Source organism: Stegostoma tigrinum, chromosome 39 (genome assembly GCF_030684315.1).
Source record: "Stegostoma tigrinum isolate sSteTig4 chromosome 39, sSteTig4.hap1, whole genome shotgun sequence".
Lineage (NCBI taxonomy): Eukaryota > Metazoa > Chordata > Chondrichthyes > Orectolobiformes > Stegostomatidae > Stegostoma > Stegostoma tigrinum.
The window spans coordinates 13,212,066-13,231,273 of record NC_081392.1 but is presented as its reverse complement, the minus strand read 5'-3'; the positions used below and the strand labels follow the sequence as shown (position 1 = coordinate 13,231,273).

General features: G+C 43.6%; 1 protein-coding gene across 4 annotated transcripts in view; it reads right to left on the bottom strand.

Annotated features, from left to right (window-relative positions):
- Positions 1-1,733: 1,733 nt before the first annotated feature.
- eml2 (EMAP like 2) overlaps positions 1,734-19,208 on the bottom strand; it is a 123,447-nt gene continuing 105,972 nt past the window's right edge. For 3 of the 4 annotated variants that reach the window (XM_048522412.2, XM_048522413.2, XM_048522414.2), the window contains 5 exons: positions 16,168-16,265; positions 14,857-14,944; positions 11,117-11,209; positions 9,750-9,880; positions 1,734-3,670 (listed from right to left, as the gene is read on the bottom strand). In XM_048522412.2, coding sequence (XP_048378369.1) covers positions 3,545-3,670; positions 9,750-9,880; positions 11,117-11,209; positions 14,857-14,944; positions 16,168-16,265 — 536 coding nt within the window. In that variant the 3' untranslated portion in view covers positions 1,734-3,544. Of the gene's footprint in view, positions 3,671-9,749; positions 9,881-11,116; positions 11,210-14,856; positions 14,945-16,167; positions 16,266-19,208 lie in introns of those variants that run through there. The other variant, XR_009443036.1, reaches the window with a different exon arrangement.

Genomic DNA, 19,208 nt, shown 5'->3' with positions numbered 1-19,208 from the left:
TCCAGTTTGCACTAAGCTTTGCAGGAACATAGCAGCAAGTCAGAGACAGATACTGGGCAGGGAACAGGGTGGTGTGTTAAAGTGGCAGGCAACTGGAAACTCAGGGTCATTCTTTTGTAAGCAGCAAGTAGATGTTCTGTGAAGTGGTCACCCAGTTTACGCTTCATTTCCCCAGTGTAGAGGAGACCACATTGTGAGCAGCAAATGCAGCAGACTAGATTGTGGGAAGTGCAGGTAAAGTGCCTCTTCACCCGAAAGATGTGTTTGGGCCCTTGGATAGTAGTGACGGAGGAGGTAAATGGGCAGGTGTTACACCTTCAGCTGTTGCAGGAGGAGATACTGAGAAGGTTGTTGGGGGTGCAGGAAAAGTGGACTAGGGTCTCCCGGAATGAACAGTCCTTGCGGAAGGCGGACAAGGGAAGGGAGGGGAATAGGAGTCTGGGAGTGGTAGAAAGTCAGATCCAGAAGATCAGACACCATTTCCACCACCTCCAGTGAGATGCCACCACCAAACACGCATTCCCCTCCCCAACACCTTATTTTCCACTTAGAGTCCCTGCCACTCTTCAGACTGTAAACAGAGTTCAATAATTTTAGGGCCTAAACTGTCTCAAGTCCCAGCCCCCTAAACCACACACCTGGTCTTCTTATCACATAGTAGGTAGTGTGTAATGGTGGGCTGTTAGTTACTAACAGTCCCCATTAACAACTGTTCACCCTCCTAGCCTGATCATTAGCAACTCCCTCATCTATCCCACTGCTCTCTGTGCTCTATCCTTTATCCTATTGTTTACTCCCTACCCCATCCTCCTCCCTATTTTCTGCATATAAACCAATGCTTTCCTGTTCACATCAGTTCGAAGGAAGGTCAGTGGACCCAAAACGCTAACTTTGATTTTTTTTTCCACAGATACTGCCAGACTTGCTGAGCATTTCCAGCAATTTTTATTTTCGTCCTGATTCACAGCATCTATTACAGTTTCTGCATTGAGTCGTGAGTCTTGCAGCAGATCAGGCTATCACTGACATAGGCCAGTGCTTGTTACTTTCCCCCAAATCCCTTAAACGGAGCAGCTTGCTCAGTTAAGCGTCAATCACGTGGCTGTAGTTCTGGAGCCACAAGTCAACCCAACCAACTAAAGAACATTACTTTCTAATTTTAAAACATTCACTAATGGGAATCACTGGCTTGGACTTCATTTATTGCCTGTCCCTAGATGCCCTTAGTGAAACAGATGGGCTCTACTGTAATGTGGCACAATTATGGCACCATCGAATATATTTCAGTTCTGGAGTTTCTTCATTTTAGTTTCACCAGCTTGCTCTGGTGAGATTGGAACCCGTGTCTTCACAGCATTCTGGATTACCGATTGGTCTCTGTTGGTCAATGAGCGAGGGGTGTTGTCAAGTAGGAGTCGCTTTGGCCGCAGTCCCACCACAGACTAGATAGGCCAAACAGTGTCCTTTCTTTGAATAAATCTTTCCAGAAAGGAAAGTGATGTTATACTTCTACAAAGAAAGAAAAAGGGGAAGTTTCCCCTTGTCACCTACTCTTTCTGAGAAATAGGAAGTTTGATTTTAAAAATCAAAGGTTACTGAGACTAGCGGGGCACCCACAAGTGTTTGGGAGCACAGTCTGTTCTTATGAAGGTTTTGCCCACTTTGTCCATGGACAAGGCCACCACACCACCACCGCCCACTGCCCCCCACCCCCCACCCCCAAGCTTAGGGCAGTTGCAGGAAAAATTGAGATTGGCTGAAAATGTTTGTTTGAACTTTGTACAGTTTGTTGCAACTTCTACACCATTGAAACATCATAAACATTTTAAATTCTCTGCACTAGAAAAACACACTCATATTCCATTTGCATTTCTTCAGTGATCCTTAAAATCAGTTAAATAGCTATATACAAATTTTTTAATCCATTCTTGGAATGTGGGGGCAACATCAGAGTTTTATATATAAAGCCGGTAATTAATAGTGTGGGAGTGCACATTTGATGAGCATCCAGGAGGGGTTTAAACCATGGAATTTAAGCATGGCTCAGCTGCAACAGGTACGCTAACAGTATTCGTAAACTCATGAATAAACCAAAAGGGCATTGCTGCTGTCAACCAGATAAATCAGGAAATTAGATAGGATCTAAGAGTTCAGGCTACGGATCTGTGGCATTGCCATGTCAGTAGATAGATAACATTTACAGTTAAATGGAGTGAACAGAAACTTAGTGCATACAGGATATTTGCTGTGCTTAGACACAGAAAGGGAAACACCCTGTTACAAGTCCAGCATGTGGAAATGAGATGTGGATTCCTAACCAAACTGGGAAAGGAACAAACAAATTAAACATTTGGAAAATGCACTAGTCTCACAAGAAAGTTCCCATGAGTCAGGTGGATACCCACAGTAATAGAGACTTGATGGGCCGAAGGGTCTCTTCTGTGGTGTATGATTGAGCAGGGGGCACTAAATCAACAAAAGCAAAAACACCTCTAACCCCATGCCTCAGTTAAAATAACAAATGCAGCTCTGCACCAAGTATTATCTTGTGGGATGAGCATGGAAATCCCAAACTAGATGATTATCAGGAAAAAGAAAAGTCAGCTTTGACACTTAAGCAGATTATAAAAAATTGAAAGTCTGCTTAAAAAAAACAATTTTTGTCCATTCTGTTTCCTTTTAATGGTTTTCGCATGGGTATCTCCCCTGTGAAGGCAGCAAAGAGGTTGCAGATCTTGTAGCTATAAGCTCTGGTGCTGTAAAGGGTTTACGTGGCTATCACACAGCATCGGTCAAGTTTGAAACCATGTCCGATTCTTCAGAGTTTTCACTGCATCACACTTAGTTCAAATGCAGCAGGAAGGCAACCTTGCGAGGGTGGTGGGTCAGAGACGGAAATGCATCTCGCAAAATCCCAGTTTGGAAGACCTAGGTGGTGCAGAACCCTGTAAACTATCAGCCCCCACCCTGAAAAAAAAACACAACACAAAACAGGGCAGTTTTGTGCATCAGACGATGAGGATTGCCTCAAAGCAGCAGTCATCAAGTGCCCTTTCATACAAACTAACGCTTGTGGAGTCCAGATGAGAAAACAGTTCATGGGGCTTCTGTGCTAACTTGCTGCATAATAGGGGAGTAGATCTCCAAAATGGATTCTTATAATCGATATGGTTTAAATTGGTTACGCTGCATGCAATGACTTTTGCACAGCAAGGGATGGGGGTAGTTACAGCAGAGGTGGAGGAGGCAGACTGTGCAACCAATTGAAAATTATTTGCATGGAGCTTTAGGATTGTCCTCCAGTTGAATTGGACCAGGTCCAGAGAGGCTAAAGAAAGAAACAACATAGTGCAGGTGCCAAGGGGAAGGGGAAGACAATAGAATGCCCACCTGCTTCCAACTTTAAAACCAAAATTCAGCAAAACCATAAAACATAGGGAATTGGTGATTGATGAGGCACTGAAGAATGGAATCTTGCTGTGCAGTGCCCTAGCACCTCCCAACCCACGTGGTTGGATTGCATCATTGGATAAAGTGCAGTAACCTAGGCGACACTCCACTGAATGACACTCATGTCCTTCCCGCCAGTGGAGATTAGATGTGTGTTGTCATGGAGAAAGGCAACATTGGTCACATGACTGCTGTGGCCACTGTACTTGTGACTTGGTGCCTGTAACACAAACAGGGAACAGTGACAGTCAGATCATTTATTAGAATGCTTGCGTTTATAGATGCTAACTAATCTAGCTGTTCAGAGATGTTAAGATGCATCCCTTGGAGCAGGTGGGAATTGAACCCGTTCTGCCTGGCTCAGGCATAGGAACACTACCACAACACCACAAATGGTTCGTTTATCTACACAGTCATACAGCATGGAAACAGACCCTTCGGTCCAACCAGTCCATGCTGAACATAATCCCAAACTAGTTAGTTCCAGCTGCCCCTTCCTAGCCCAATGTCCCTCCAAACATTTTCTTATTCACATATTAATCCAAATGTCTTTAAAAATGTTTTAACTGTACCCATATCCACCACTTCCTCCGGAAGTTCATTCCACACAAATCAGTAAAATAATTGCCCCATGTGTCCTTTTTCAAAAAAAAAATCTCTCCCATCACTTTAAAAAATGCCCCCTGTCTTGAAATCCCCTGCCCTAGGGAAAAGACAACTTCCATTCACATTATCGTTACCTCTCATGATTTTAAAAACCTGCGGAAGGTGAGCCCTCAGCCTTCCACACTCCAGTGAGGAATGTCCCAGCCTTTCTTTATACCTCAAACCCTCCACAGCTGGTAACACCCTGGTACATCTCTCCTGAACCCTCTCCAGCTTAATATCCTTCCAATAACAAGGTGTCTGTAACTAGATCTTTGACCTTGCTGTTCATTAGCCTCTCGCTAACAGTAGCACAATCCAGTTCTCCCAGCCCCAACAGGGCAATGTGGGTGGGTGACAAAGTGAAAACAGTGTGGAAACACACTTGCCTGACCAAAAGAAAATCTTGAGAAAGGAAACAAAAGCAGTTAAAATGAAGTGATGATGCAGCTCTACTGAATGGCAGAACAGGCCTGATGTTCTGATACAAACACAGAAAATAGGAGAAGGCCATTTGGCCCTTCAAGCCTGCCCCACCTTTCAACAGGATCAGGGCTAATCATCCAACTCCATCCCCTGTTCCCACTTTCTCCCCTGTTACTTTTGATCCCTTTATGCCCAAGAACTTTATCCAGCTCCTTCTTGAAAATATTCAATGTTTTTGCCTCAACCACTTTCTGTGGCGGAGAATTCCACAGGCTCCCCACTCTCCTGGTGAAAACATGTCTCGTTATCTCAGTCCTACCCATGACATCCTCTGGTTCTAGACTCCCTGGTCATCAGAAACATCCTCCTTGTGTTTACCCTGTTTAATCCAGTTAGAATTTTAGGTTTCTATGAGATTTTATGGTCATGCGTACTCAAGTACAAGTGCAGTAATAAGTATATAATCTCAACAGACAAAGACCATCTTAGGCACAAGGTACCTGGGAAGAGAATCTTAAAGATGGTAGAAAGAAAAAAAAAGTTAAAAATGTTAAACATTGCAGTCATTTTGTAGTTGAAAATAAAGCTGCAATAAAGGTTCTTTCTTCTAAACTCCAGTGAAGAGAATCCTAACCAATTCAATCCCTTCATTAGGATAGTCCTACTGTCACAGGTATCACAATGGCTTCCTCAGGTGCTCTTTCAGGGTCTGCATCAAACACTTGGGAATGTTTAATGAAGGGTGTGACAGCAGTGTCCATTGTTTGAGAAAGAGCCTGTTGAGGGTGTAACAGTTATTCTGTTTCAGCATTGTCCTATACTATATACCGAAGTGAAGTGACGAGTTAAATCTGCTTCTGTGGTGATGGTTGACAAACAAACAATGGTCAATACTCACTCCTCAATCCTAAATGTTTGGCCCCCTTATCCAAAACTAGTATCCCCATGTTCTAGATCCCTCAGTCAAGTTTGACAGTGTAGTGGACTATCAGCCAAGGTTGTGAACAGAGTCAGAGTCAATAATTTATATTTATAAAGCACGTGATAGCAGAGATAGAGGTGACCACAGGTATAATAGGAGCAATGTATGATAATCAAGCCAGTGTTGTTGGCAAGCTGGCTTAGGGCAGAGGAGCACAGATGGGCTTTCTTTCAGCTATATCTTTTAATTCTTAAACTATTCAAAATGGGGAGATAACCAGGTGTAGAGCTGGATGAACACAGCAGGCCAAGCAGCATCACATGAGCAGGAAGGCTGACGTTTTGAGCCTAGACCCTTCATCTGATGAAGGTTTCAGGCCCGAAACGTCAGCCTTCCTGCTCCTCTGATGCTGCTTGGCCTGCTGTGTTCATCCAGCTCTACGCCTGGTTATCTCAGATTTTCCAGCATCTGCAGTTCCTACTATCTCTATTCAAAATGGTGCGACAGTTGAAGTTTTTCATTGTATTTATTGTGCTGTTCATTGTACAGGGCAAGGGACAATAGATCATTCATCTGACAAAAAGGCGGCACTCCAAAGACTTATGATTTTAAATAGACCTGTCGGACTATAACCTGGTGTCGTGTGATGTTTGACAGTATTTGTAAAAGGGCATGAGCTCTGACTGACCTTCAAGTCATCCAAGAAGTAGGTTTAAAAAAATGAGCATCTTTAAGAGAGAGCGCAATAAGATAGAAGCAAAGGGTTTTGGGGAATGGAACTTAGGGCCAGGTAGTTTAAAAAGGCACCACAGCCAATGGTTGAAGTGATTAAAATCAAAATGGCAGAGAGGCTATGGGGGAGGAATTAGAAGATCATGAACCTGCGAGTGTCACGCAGCTAGAGGTGTTTACAAAGACAGGGAAGAATGAGATTGTAAAAATAAGATTTGTTTTTTAAAATTTAAAAAAACTAAAGTGAGGCATTTCTTAACCCAGCGCAGTGTCAATCGCAAGCAAGGGAAGACAGAACGAAAGAACGAACGCAGAAGCCGCAGAGTTAGGTATGACTGAATTTACACAGGGTAGGGGTTGGGTAGCAAGCCAGATGTACTTTGGAATAGTTGAGTCCAGAGATTACTTAGACACTAACAATGGCTTCAAAACAGCCAACAAGCCAAGGTGGCAGCAAAGTTAACAGCAGGAGGCTTGGGAAACTACATGATGGTCTGGTCAGAAGCTCAGAGGTTGCAACCATGCAGTCTGGTTGAGCGTCAGCCAGTTGTCTGGGACAGAGGCAGTAGCTAGGGTTTGAAAACAATGGCTGTAATCTTCCACATTTGACTGGAGGAAAGGCGTCTGCTCAGCCGGAGACCAGCATACAGCCAGATACCTCAACAACAGAGCTTTAAGTGAAAATTTGACTCCATGGACTGCTATCAGACTGTCCAGAGGGTGGCAGAAGTAAGGAGATTATAATCACGACATTAAAAACAAACAGAAATATTAGGAACTGCCAATGTTGGAGTCCGAGATAACGAGGTGTAGAGCTGGATGAACACAGCAGGCCAAGCAGCAGAGGAGCCAGAAAGCTGACGTTTCAGGTCTGGACCCTTCTTCATTTTTGAAGAAGGGTTCAGACCCAAAACATCAGCTTTCCTGCTCCTCTGATGTTGCCTGGCCTGCTGTGTTCATCCAGCTCTACACCTTGTTATACTAAATAAAAAGGTCACCTACAAATATGGCTGTAATGTTTAAACAATGACTTTCTTCTGCTTAAAGCTAAATCCACCAAACAGAAGGACGGAGATGATGCAGGGCGGGGGGGGCATGGTGGGGGGTGCGGGGCAGAGAAGAGGGAAGTGAGCAAGATCATTAGAATTTAAAAAAAGGCATTTAATTAATTTTGAACACCAAGGTTAACGGGATGCAAGATAACTGATTTTTCACAGGTAGCTATTATTTTGTCACATTGAAGCAAACTAGTCAGTAAAGCCGCAGCACAAAGCCGTAGGCTGACAGCACTTTTTTTCCAGAGAATTTTACTGCATGTAATTCTGATCTCCCTGATGTGAGAAAGATGTTGAGAGACATGAAAGGGTTCAGAAAAGATTTACAAGGATGTTGCCAGGGTTAGAGGGTTTGAGCTATAGGGAGAGGCTGAATAGGCTGGGGCTATTTTCCCTGGAGCATCGGAGGCTGGAGGAGGCGACCTTACAGACATTTACAAAATCATGAGGGGCATGGATAGGGTGATTAGGAGAGTCCAAAGCTAGAGGGACATAGGTTTAAGGTGAGAGGGGAAACATTTTAAAAAAGGGAGCTAAGGGGCAACATTTTCACAGAGGGTGGCGCATGTATGGAATGAGCTGCCAGAGGAAGTGGAGGAGGCTGGGACAGTTACAACATTTAAAAAAGGCATCTGGATGGATATATGAACAGGAAGGGCTTAGTGGGATATGGGCCAAATGTTGGCAAATGGGACTGGATTCATTTAGGAAATCTCATCAGCATGGGCTAGTTGGACCAAAGGGTCTGTTTCCGTGTTGTACATCAATTACTGACTAACTGCCAGGAAGAACCACAGTACTGCAAGTGGAATTCACACGCTTTGCTCTGTCTCAGGAAACTGATATGGATTTGTCCATACAAAATTGGCACTGAGGTAGCCAAGAGAAAAAAGTCATCACGTTGCAACCATGAGCTTTCTTAAAAAAAAACACAAGCCTAAGTGCAAAAAAAAAGCCAAATACAGTGACATCAACACAACTCCTACTGAACTGACTGAACGCCAAGGGCTACGCACCAAAGCTTGGGGGGCAGGAGTGGGGAACGACCGGAGGTGGTCCTGCTCAAGGTAAGTGGGGGTCTGTTCAGCTATTGGATCTTCCTGGTCCCTCAAATGCATGTAAATAAAGTCCTGTATGCATAAGGGAAATCTTTAATTTGTTGGGATAGAGTCAAACCCTAGTTTGTTTACTAGATATGCTTCCACACTGAACTGAACTGAATTTGTGACAATACGTATATTAAAAGATTTATGACTAAAGTATATTTTTGAAATAAAAAAAAACCAAGAGCTATTCGATGTAGCTTTCTGAAGACAAAAACATTGGCCTTTGCAGGCAGACTACGATTAAGGGGTCATTCAGGCCAGATCAAGAAACGAAATAGGAGCAGGCTCTTTGGACCTGCATGTCAGCTCTGCCATTTCACTCAAACATATCTGCTCCATCTCAGTGATAATGGGAACTGCAGATGCTGGAGAATCCAAGATAACAAAGTGATCAGAGATGAAGGAGGGTCTAGGCCCAAAACGTCAGCTTTTGTGCTCCCGAGATGCTATTCGGCCTGCTGTGTTCTTCCAGCTCCACACTTAGTTATCTCTGCTCCATCTCAGTGCTGTTTACCTACGCTATTCCCTTATCATTAATAGATTTCTAAATGTCAAAAGAGGCAATCTCTTGAAAATTAGCAGCAACTGAAGCATAGATTTTAACAAAGAAAAACGATGGTGAAAGGCAGGAAGTTTAGAAAGGATTGGAGGAAATTTTCATCTCCCCCATCCCTCATCTTCCAGGTGTTAAGAATCTGGAGCACACTGCCTGGGAGGGTTCTTGAGGCAGGAAACCTCAAATCCTTTTAAAAACGTGCACCCATGGATGAGCACATTAATGTGTCATAACATTCAAGGCTATGGGCCAAGTGAAGGTTTGAAATAATTTTTGTCCGGGCAAACTGGATGGGGCTGAAGAACCTTTTCTGTGCTGCCATTATTCTGTAACTATTTTACTGAATTCCAGTGGAATCTGTGCAATTTTCCAGTTCATTAAAAGGAAGACTTTCATTAAGTTCCAGGTTTAGGGGAATTACACAGCAGAAACCCAAGCAGTTCCGAGACTCTGCTCTGCAGGACGGATGGATGACTGCCTGGCAATCAGAAAACCTGGACCAGAATTTTAAGTCATGGCCCAGCAGGCCTCCTCTTTGAAAGGGGAGAAAATACTTGAACATGCAAGAGGGAAAAGGGTTCTTAAAAAAAGGTGATGTTCAGAAAGGGAATTTTAAAAAATGGCACTTCAGCCATTGGATCAGAGCAGAGAAGTTGCAGAGATTGAAGGTAAAGTGGAAGGCAGTACAAAGTGGGGTCGACTTGGGTGCAGGCTGGATGTTGGACATCCCTGAACAGTTGTGGATGAGCTATAGAGGAGCACGAGCGAATGAAAGAGTTACAAGCTACAGCAGTAGTAATTGCACATTAGTTGCATATTGAGGGAGGCCGCTAGCTCCCAATATTCACTAAACTTACCCGAGGGTGCGAGCATGGATAGGGAAACAAGTTCACTTTCCCAAAGTCATCCGCCGTGACAAGGAGTTGATCATCAGACGACCTGCAAATGGCATTGATATCAGTCCCATCTGCTCCCTCTGGCCAGACGCCTGGAAAAAAAAATCACAACAGGAATGGGGTCATCTCAGTGCTCACTGGGACAGTGCCCACAAGGAGGATGCAATGGCCTAGTGGTATTATTAGTAGACTATTCATCCAGAGACTCAGGTAAATGTTCTAAGGAGCAAATTACTGCAAATGCTGACACCTGTACTAAAAGCAACAAATGCTGGAGATCAGTGGGTCAGGCAGCATTCATGAAGCATGAGTGTAAGCTAACATTAGGTGGCTACTCAGAGCTAGACTTAATGTTCTGAAGACCCAGGTTCGAATCCAACTGCAACAGATGGCAGAATTTGTATTCAATAACAAAAAAGTCTGGAATCAAGAGTCGAATGATAACCATTGAGTCATTGTGGATTGCTGGGAAAAACCTTATCTGGTTCATTCATTAACTTTAGGGAAGGAAGCTGTCATCCTTAAGAGCGCTCCAAAAGCTTGAGATTTCAAATAAACCTGTTGGACAATAACCTAGTGTTGTGTGACTACTGAGTTTGTCCACTCCAGACCAACACAGCACCTCCACAAGAATAATAATCAAACACACTGAGATGAGATGTACACAGGCATCCAAGCAGTTTAACCATTTCATTTCCTACCAGTCTGCACGAAGTGGCTACAGCAAGACTAAATATCACCCTTGCTATGAGACATGCCTCTATCCTGTCCTTCTGTGGGGCACAGTGGGGCTTCCTGTATACACTTTTCTGCTGCTATCCATCCTTCATTCGTTCATACTGTTTGGACGTGCCCTGGCATTCTGTTTGCCATTGCCAAATAGCCAAAAACCCTTGCACCCCCACGTTGCCAATCAGGGATCTGGGGTGGCAACTATTGCAGTGTAGCAGTCTCAGTTTCTCTTTGTATGGAGTTGTTCAGTTGCAAGTTCTGCAAAGGAGGATGGTACTCACGCTCTGGTGCTGAATATACTTCACCGAAAATGAATTTACAAGGTGTTAACCAATCTGTTGTGTGGGGTTGGTGCTTTACCTTCAAGATGGCAAATAAAAGTTCAAGGACTTCGCAAGACCAACAGTCGTCAACATATTAAATAACTGCAATGTGGCTACCAATAGAACGCAACAGCCACACACATTGATGCCAGGAAGCCAACATTGAATGGTTCCCTCTACTAAAGCCATTAATTGTGACAATGGTATTACATCTCTGTACTGACATATACGGCTTGAGTAAGTGGAGAAGCCAGGCCCCAGTTTAGTACTCACCAAAGACCTGGAAGGAGAGTACACAGGTTGAGGTCGCCCACTCCAAGTCCCGCACCACATCCACACTCGTCACCTGTTTACAGTTAGGTGTCCCTATTGGAGGGAAGACAGTTAGAGATTTCACTTAGAGACAAGCCTTACAGAAGGGAAGCAACAGAATTGCAAAACCACAACGTGGTCTGTAGGGACAAAAAGATCCAACTTTTGCTGAGACAGATGTGGTTGCATCATCGATGGAGATTGGCTCATAGATATAAAAAAAGAGACAGAACGGGCATGGCATATGAAGATAAGTGACAAAAAAAATCAGCCAGGAGTGCTTTGACTGGAGAGACAGGACTGGGGGGGGGGGGGGGGGGGGGGTGGGGGTGAATGGTCTCCTAATCAGTATACACCAACGAGTGCACTCGCTCCTCGTTAATCATGGATCCACTTTCTACAACCTTATTTTCCGCCCTATTGACTCATCCAGTCTGATGACGTGGGCCTTCACTGTAGATAGGATAGTTACATTGTAGCAATATTCACATTTGGTGGTATCCATGGGAGATCCAAACTCCTACTCTCCATGGATAACGAGGGCTTGGTTTAAAGAGGTTTTGCCAGTGCTGACCCAGTTTCCAAGTGGCATGCACAGCATTTAGATAGCTACAGATCAAAAACAGTTCAGAAATAGAAATTGCTGGAGAAACTCCGATCTGGCAACAGAAAGCAGAGTCAATTGCTTCAGATAGCCCTTAAATCTTGTTTGATATTCTAACAAGAGTTTCTGATGAAGGGTCACTGGACATGAAATTTGACTCTGCTTTTTCTCCCCCTAAATGCTGCCAGACTTGATGTTCTCCAGCAATTTTGCTTTTTGTTGTTAGATTTCCAGCATCTGTAGCTCTTTATTTTTTTAAACAACGGTTCTAAAAAACCCTTTGATTTTGATGTTACAATAAGTGGTAAAGAGTTACAAATGTGCATACCAAGTTTAAAGTGTAGGCCATTCAGCCCCTCAAGCTACTCCATCATTTGAGAAGATCATTGCAGATTGTACAGTGGCCTCAATTTCACTTTCTGATCTACCCCAAAATCCTGTGACCCTCTAATTAATCACCAAAAACTCATCCCATGTACTTCTTACATAGGAGATTTCTATTGCACTCCGAAGATATACAAAGTCAAAGTCAACACACCTAGATGTCCCATCATATCAGGCAAATCAGACCTGTGAGAACACCTCTCTGGCTATGTGGAGGGCATTATTAAACCAATTCTACAAGCACCCCCCCCCCTCCCAGCTTCTGTTGCAACACTACATATTTCCTAAAGAAACTCCACACCCACAGACCTATTGAACCAAGAACATTCTTTATCACAATGCATGCTTTGGCACTCTACACCAGCATGTTCCACGATGATGGAACTCAGTACTCAATACCAACATCTGTCAATTTCCAGACGCCATCCTGCAACTGACCCACTTCATCCCTCGACCACACAATGTCTTCACCTCCGACAACCAGAACAGCAATGGGGACCAAATTTGTTCCCCAATATGCCAATAATTTCATGCACAAGATCAAAGAAGTGTTGCTTGCTGTGCAGGACCTCCGACCAACACTACACACCAGCTACATAGATGATATTTTCTTCCTTCGGCCTCATGACGAGGTATCACAAACAAGTTTCATCCCACCTAACTTACCATGGGCTACTCTTAAGAATCAGTTTCATTCTTGGACCTGCACCTCGATCAAGGACCAACACCTCAGTACCTCACTCTAACACAAATGCATGATTAACTTCACGATGCTGCACTTCTCTAGCTTCCACCTTAAACGTATTAAAAGAACCCATTCCCTATAGACTAGTCCTATGCATACACAGGATCCGCTGAGGAGGAGGAATGTGACAGACACCGAAAGATTTTAAAGGATGCCCTCATTAGAAAGTGATACAATGATCAATTCATCGCTCACCAGTTCTGCCATGCCACAGTGAGAAACTGCAATGAACTCAAGACAGAAAAGGATACAAATGATAAAGTACCCTTTGTCATCCAGTACTCCCCACAGTAACTACGCCACATTCTTTATAGCCTTTAACTTGTCATTGATGACGATGAGCCACTCACCAAGATCCTCCCCATGCCTCCACTTCTCACCTTCAAAACAACCACTAAACCTTAAACAGACCATTGTTCAAAGCAAAACTAGCTACCTAGCCTTCAGGAGGACATAGGCCACAACACCACACAACCCAGTCATGGAAACCTCTGCAAGGCACGTCAGATCATCAGCAAGGACACTACCCCCACTTACACAGCAGATACTTGCGTGGCTTGGCCAATGTTATCTATCTCACACTCTGCAGGTAAGGATGCCCTGAAGAATGGTACATTGTCGTAGCATCTGCATGGTTTTGCCAATGGATGAATGGACACCGCTCAACAATTGCCAGACAAGAATGTCCCCTCTCAGTCAGGGAACACTTCAGTGGTCAAGAGTATTCAGTTTCCAATCTTCCGGTAAACGTCCTCCAAGGCAGCCTTTGAGATACACAACAACGCAGAATCACTGAGCAAAACAAAACTTATAGCCAAGTTCTGTGCCCATGAAGACAGCCTCAAATCGGGATCTTGGGTCAATGTTGCACTACATGTGACCCCACCACACGTCTGGTGTCTTTAAAGTCTTCCTTACTGTCTTGTTTTGACACCATCACCTTAATAAATTGATATGATCTCTATACGTTAATTAGTTTGCAGACTTTTGGATTTATTACTTTGGTTAAACTCTCCGTATGTGACTCTTATATCTATCATTTTATTCCAGTCATTTGGTTTGGCTCCACCGCCTTATTTTTAATGTTTTGTAATTAACTCTCTGCCTCAATTAGCTGGATTATAGATCATTCCTTCATTGGTTATTCAGTTGTTGACACTTTACTCAATGTCTAACACTCTTGGTAACCTGCAGACACTTATTATCTGACACTTCATGCACATCAATTGTAGATCTTTCGATCTCTCTGTCGATAAGTTCTGTGTTCTGTGCGCTTCTGTCTCACTTCACCTAATGAAGGGGCTACAGTCTGAAAGCTTGTGATTTCAAATAAATCTGGACTGCAACACTGTCATGTGACTTCTGTCTTTGTCCACCCCAGTCCAATACTGGCATCTCCACATGAGAGAGTCTTCAGAATTTTCCAACCCTAAATAAAGTCTCTTAATCTGTCTGAAATGGAAGCCCCATCATTTGTAAACTGTTTCCCCTGGTTCTAACCTCTCCCAGAAAGAAGCAGATCCAATCAAGTTCCCCTCAGGATTTTGCATGTTTCAGTTATGCCGTCTCTCATCTTTCTCCATTCCAATGGACATAGATTATTTAGACAACCTCCCCACACGAAGAGAACACCCCACCACCCACCCCATCCTTCACGGGGACCAGTCAACAAAACCTTCTTGGAACTGCTTCTAGAGTAATTATGTTCTTTTAATAAAAAGAACATAGGAGGCCAAAACTGTATGTATTACTCTAGATAAGGTTTCACCAATGAGCAATGCAATTGCAGCAAAACATCCTTGTCTTTACATTTCATCCCCCTTGCACTTGAACAGCACGCCAGGTAGGAGCCATACACTTAACACAGTTACTGCCTAAATAACAGAACAGACATTTGTGAAGACTTTCCCCACATACAAGTAGCATCTGCAGAATTTCCCAACAATGTTAGAAACTCTCCGTACTCACAGAAGAGGACTTCATAGTCTCCAGAGTTTGTGACTATATAGCGACTGTCAGTTGACCAGTCCAGATGAGTTATAAAACTGGAGTGTCCCTAAACCAGAAGGAGAATTCTTTGGTCAGGATTCAGGTAAAGATAGATTTTCCCATACCTCTTCTGGAAAGAGCACCCAAAACATTCTATTAAAACAGGAACTTCTGGAGAAGTTCCGTAGCTGCTGACAGGGAGATGTGGACAGAGACATTAAGTATAACATGATGCTTCTTCAGAATTCGGAAACTCATGACTGTTCTAAAGGACTGGAGTCTGGGTCTTAATGGGATTAGAATAGACAGCTACTTGATGATTGGTGTGGATATCATGGGCCAAAGGGCATCTTTGTGTGTTGTAAAAACTCTTATGACAGTAGCATTTAAAACCAGCATTTTCTAGCCCTTCCTGTCCCTGAGAAGAATCCTACTGTTTCTCTCCACAGATGCAGAGATTCTCCAGCACTTTTTGTACCCCCCCCCCACAAAAAAAAATTGCAAGCATCAACAGTATTTTGCTTTAGTCAAAACAGAGTGGTATCCCTCAAACTTGCCTCCCTAGTTGCCAGAGATAAACTTTGACAAGTGAGCAGCCCAAACAAGGAGACACCACATCAACACGCTCACGTCTCTTGGACCAGGAGAACAGAATAGTTGAGGATGGGAGAGAGGGCTCATGCTTGGAGAATTCACACGCAACCAAGAAATACAAGTGTGCAGGAGCAAGGTGGAAGACATTGCCCCCTCCCCCATGAGGGATTTTAAAAATTGAGGTATTTGGTGTTTTTAACAGCAGAGGTGAGCCTTCCAGCTTGTGGGTGAGACTTGAACCCAAAGCATCTGGCTCAAATGGCAGCACAATACACACTACCTCAAGGACTGCTCCAAGAGAACAATGAGCCAAATGGCTCTCCTCTTATTCTTAAAATCCTAAAAACTGGTCACGTTTGTTGTTAAGAGAATGTTGAGGGGGAAAGCCACAGTTTGTTTAGATAGAGATAGTAGAAACTGCCAATGTTGGAGAATCTGAGATAACCCGGTGTAAAGCTGGATGAACACAGCAGGCCAAGCAGCAGAGGTGCAGGAAAGCTGACATTGAATGAAGAAGGTTTTTCTGAAGAAGGGTCCAGACTCGAAACATCAGCCTTCCTGCTCCTCTGATGCTGCTTGGCCTGCTCTACGCCTGGTTATATCAGTTTGTTTAGATACGTTGCTGAATCACTCTGTAGTTCAATCATGCATTGACGAGCTCTGTGGTGGGAGGAGGGAGCCTACTATATTACTTACGGAACACCTTCCCACTCGATTGTACTTCCTGCCATTTTCGGCCACTGTGTATATGTAAACATAATTGTCGTGTGATCCAATGGCCAGGTAATTGCCATCTGTGAGCAAAAGAAAGAAATTCAAAATGAAGATCTTCGCAATCTGGATGAATAGCTTCAAGCAGTCAGGGACACAAAGCTACATTCTCCATCACAAACTGAAATTTTCTCTCTCTCACCAGGAACAGCAAGACTGTCACTTAAGAGATTTGTTCAAACACTGGAGTCTGGAGAATGCAGGGGATTCAATTGAAACATACTAAATTCTAACAATTGGACAGACTGGAGCAGGGAGGTGGTTTCTCCTGGTTGGAGAGAGTCCAGAACCAGTGTCACAGTCTCAGGATATGGACCGAGATGAGGAAGCATTTTTAATTCAGAAGGATAGTTAACTTGTGGGATTCTCTACCACAGAACGCTGGGGAGGCTGGTTCACTTAGCACATTGAAGAAAAAAGAGTGATAATTTTGTTTACAAAAAAAATGTTGGCAGGCATGAAAGGTTTGGAATCCCTACAGTGTGGAAGCAGGCCATTCAGCCCGTTGAGTCTCTGAAGAGCATCCCACCCAAACCCAAAACCCTACAACCCCCATGGCTAATTCACCCAACATGCACAGCCCCAGATACCATGGGGCACTCTAACATGTCCAATCCACCCTAACTGGCACATCTTCAGACTGTGGGAGGAAACCCGAGCACCCAGAGGAAACCCATGGAGACACAGGGAGCATGTGTAAATTCCACACAGAGACATCACCTGACATGAAATCAAACTTGGGTCCCTAGTGTCAAGAGGCAATGATGCTAGCCACTGAGCCACCCTCTAGAGGGTAAGTGGGGAAAATGGCATTGAGAGGAGTGGCCAACACCTGCTCCTAGACTTCAGCAGTCCAAACTATTTTTTCATGTTCCTTGACACATTCAGCAGAAATCACAAGATTAAAAATAAAATTCTGTGACAGCACTGTGGCTATCTCTACACCTCAAGCACAGCGACTCACCATCTTCTCCAGCATGAAGACGGACAACAAATTCTGGATTGGCCAGTGATGCCCAAAACCAATAAACGTTACAAGAGAACCAGAAATACGATGTTTTGGAGGTTCCGTTTTGGGGCTGTTACTCCAGAGATAACAAGTTGCTTTTATTGAGCACCTTCAATTTAGTGAAGTTCTGGAGGTCATGTGTTTACAGCCAACTGCAGAACTAGAGTACAAAAAACTCCAGAACAACATATTGGAGGTAGTAAATGGGCTTGGATACTTAATTGGCTCACAGGCAGGAAACAATAAGTGGGAACAAAGGGCCTTTTTCAGGGATTCCACAGGGACCGCAACTATTTGCACAATATACATTAAAGACTTGGAGGAAGGAAGTGAAATGCACCATAGGGCAAATGGTAGTCAACGCAAAAGAGATTGGAAAGGCATGCTGCCAAGGACACAGCTGCAGTTTACAGAGTAATTTTGCTCAGGTAATTATGTGGACAAGTTGGCAAATGGCGTGTAATGTGGGAAAACGTGAAGTTGTTCATTTTTGAAGGGTGACCAAAAAGAGCAGCGTATTATTTCAGAGAAGAAAGACTGCAACCTAAAAGAGGGACTTGGGTAAATTGGTGCATAAAACACAGAACACTAGCACACAGGCACAGCAGGTAATCAGGAAAATTAATGGAATGTCAGCCCTCAATTTCAAGGGGGTTGGAATACAAGAGTAGGAAAGTCTCACTGCAACTGGACAAGCTACTGGTGAGACGACATCTGGAGTATTGTGAGCCATTTTGATCCCCTTATTTAAGGGTATATAGCATTTCATTGCAGACAGTTCAGTGAAGGTTCATTAGGATGAGCCTGGTTAAGAAGGGATTGCTTTATGGGCAAAGGCTAAACAGGTTGGGACTCTACTCACCAAACTGAAGAAGAATGAGAGGTGATCTCATTGAAACAAATAGGATTCTTAATGGGCTTGACAGGGTAAATGCTGAGAGAAGGTTTCCCCTCAAGGGGAAGTCTAGGGCCAGAGGGTATGGTGTCAGAATAAAACGGGCAATTTAAAATGACAAGGAATTTCTTCTGAGGGTTCAGTGTCTTTGGTGGAGATCCCTTACCAGGAGCTAAGGGAGCAGAACACCGCTGCATATTTTAGGTGGAGATGGTTTACCCAACAGATTAAAAATCAAAGGGTTGTGGTGAAGAAAGGCAGGAATGTAGATGTGAGGAATGTCAGGTTGTTCAAAATTAGGGGCATATTTCTAAAGGGGAGGGGAGAAAGATTTATGGATACGAGGGGCAACTGTTCTTTTAAAAAAAAAGTGTTTTGAGTGGAATGAACTGCCAGAGGAAATGGTGGATGGGGGTACAGTTACAACATTTAAAAGACATCTGGATAAGATCATGAATAAGAAATATTGGAGGGATAAAGGCCAAGCACAGGCAGGTGGGACTAGTTTAGTTTAAGAACATGGTTGGACTGAAGGGTCTGTTTCGGTGCTGTGTGACTATCAGCCACTATTCTACTGAATGACAGAACAAGCTCCAGTGGCTCAATAGCCTTAGTCCTGTTTGTATCTATGTTTTAACACTCATGCAGTACAGAGGATGTTGTACTGTCAGAGGTGTTCTTTTCAGAGAAATGTTCTGTGCCTCTTATCAAGAAGGACAAACAGTAACACAAACTAAGCCTGGCCTGAGCTTGCGTCAAGATCTGTAGAAACCATACTCTACAGGCAGGAGCCAGGGACAGAAGGGGGCCATTCAGTCCATAAGATCTTGGAATCTCCAGCATCTGCAGTTCCCATTATCTCCGATACTAAAGTAAATACAAACACCACTTGTGTGAAGCACATTCATTGTCTGTAAATTCTCCTACTATCCCTTCCAATGCTAGATGTTTAAGTGCCTAGTCAAATTGATCAGATGGATTCAACCAAAACGAATAGGAAGGCAGTATTTAAAATGGGATGATAAAAAAGGCTCAGAATTCTTCAAATTCAAAAATTCCTCA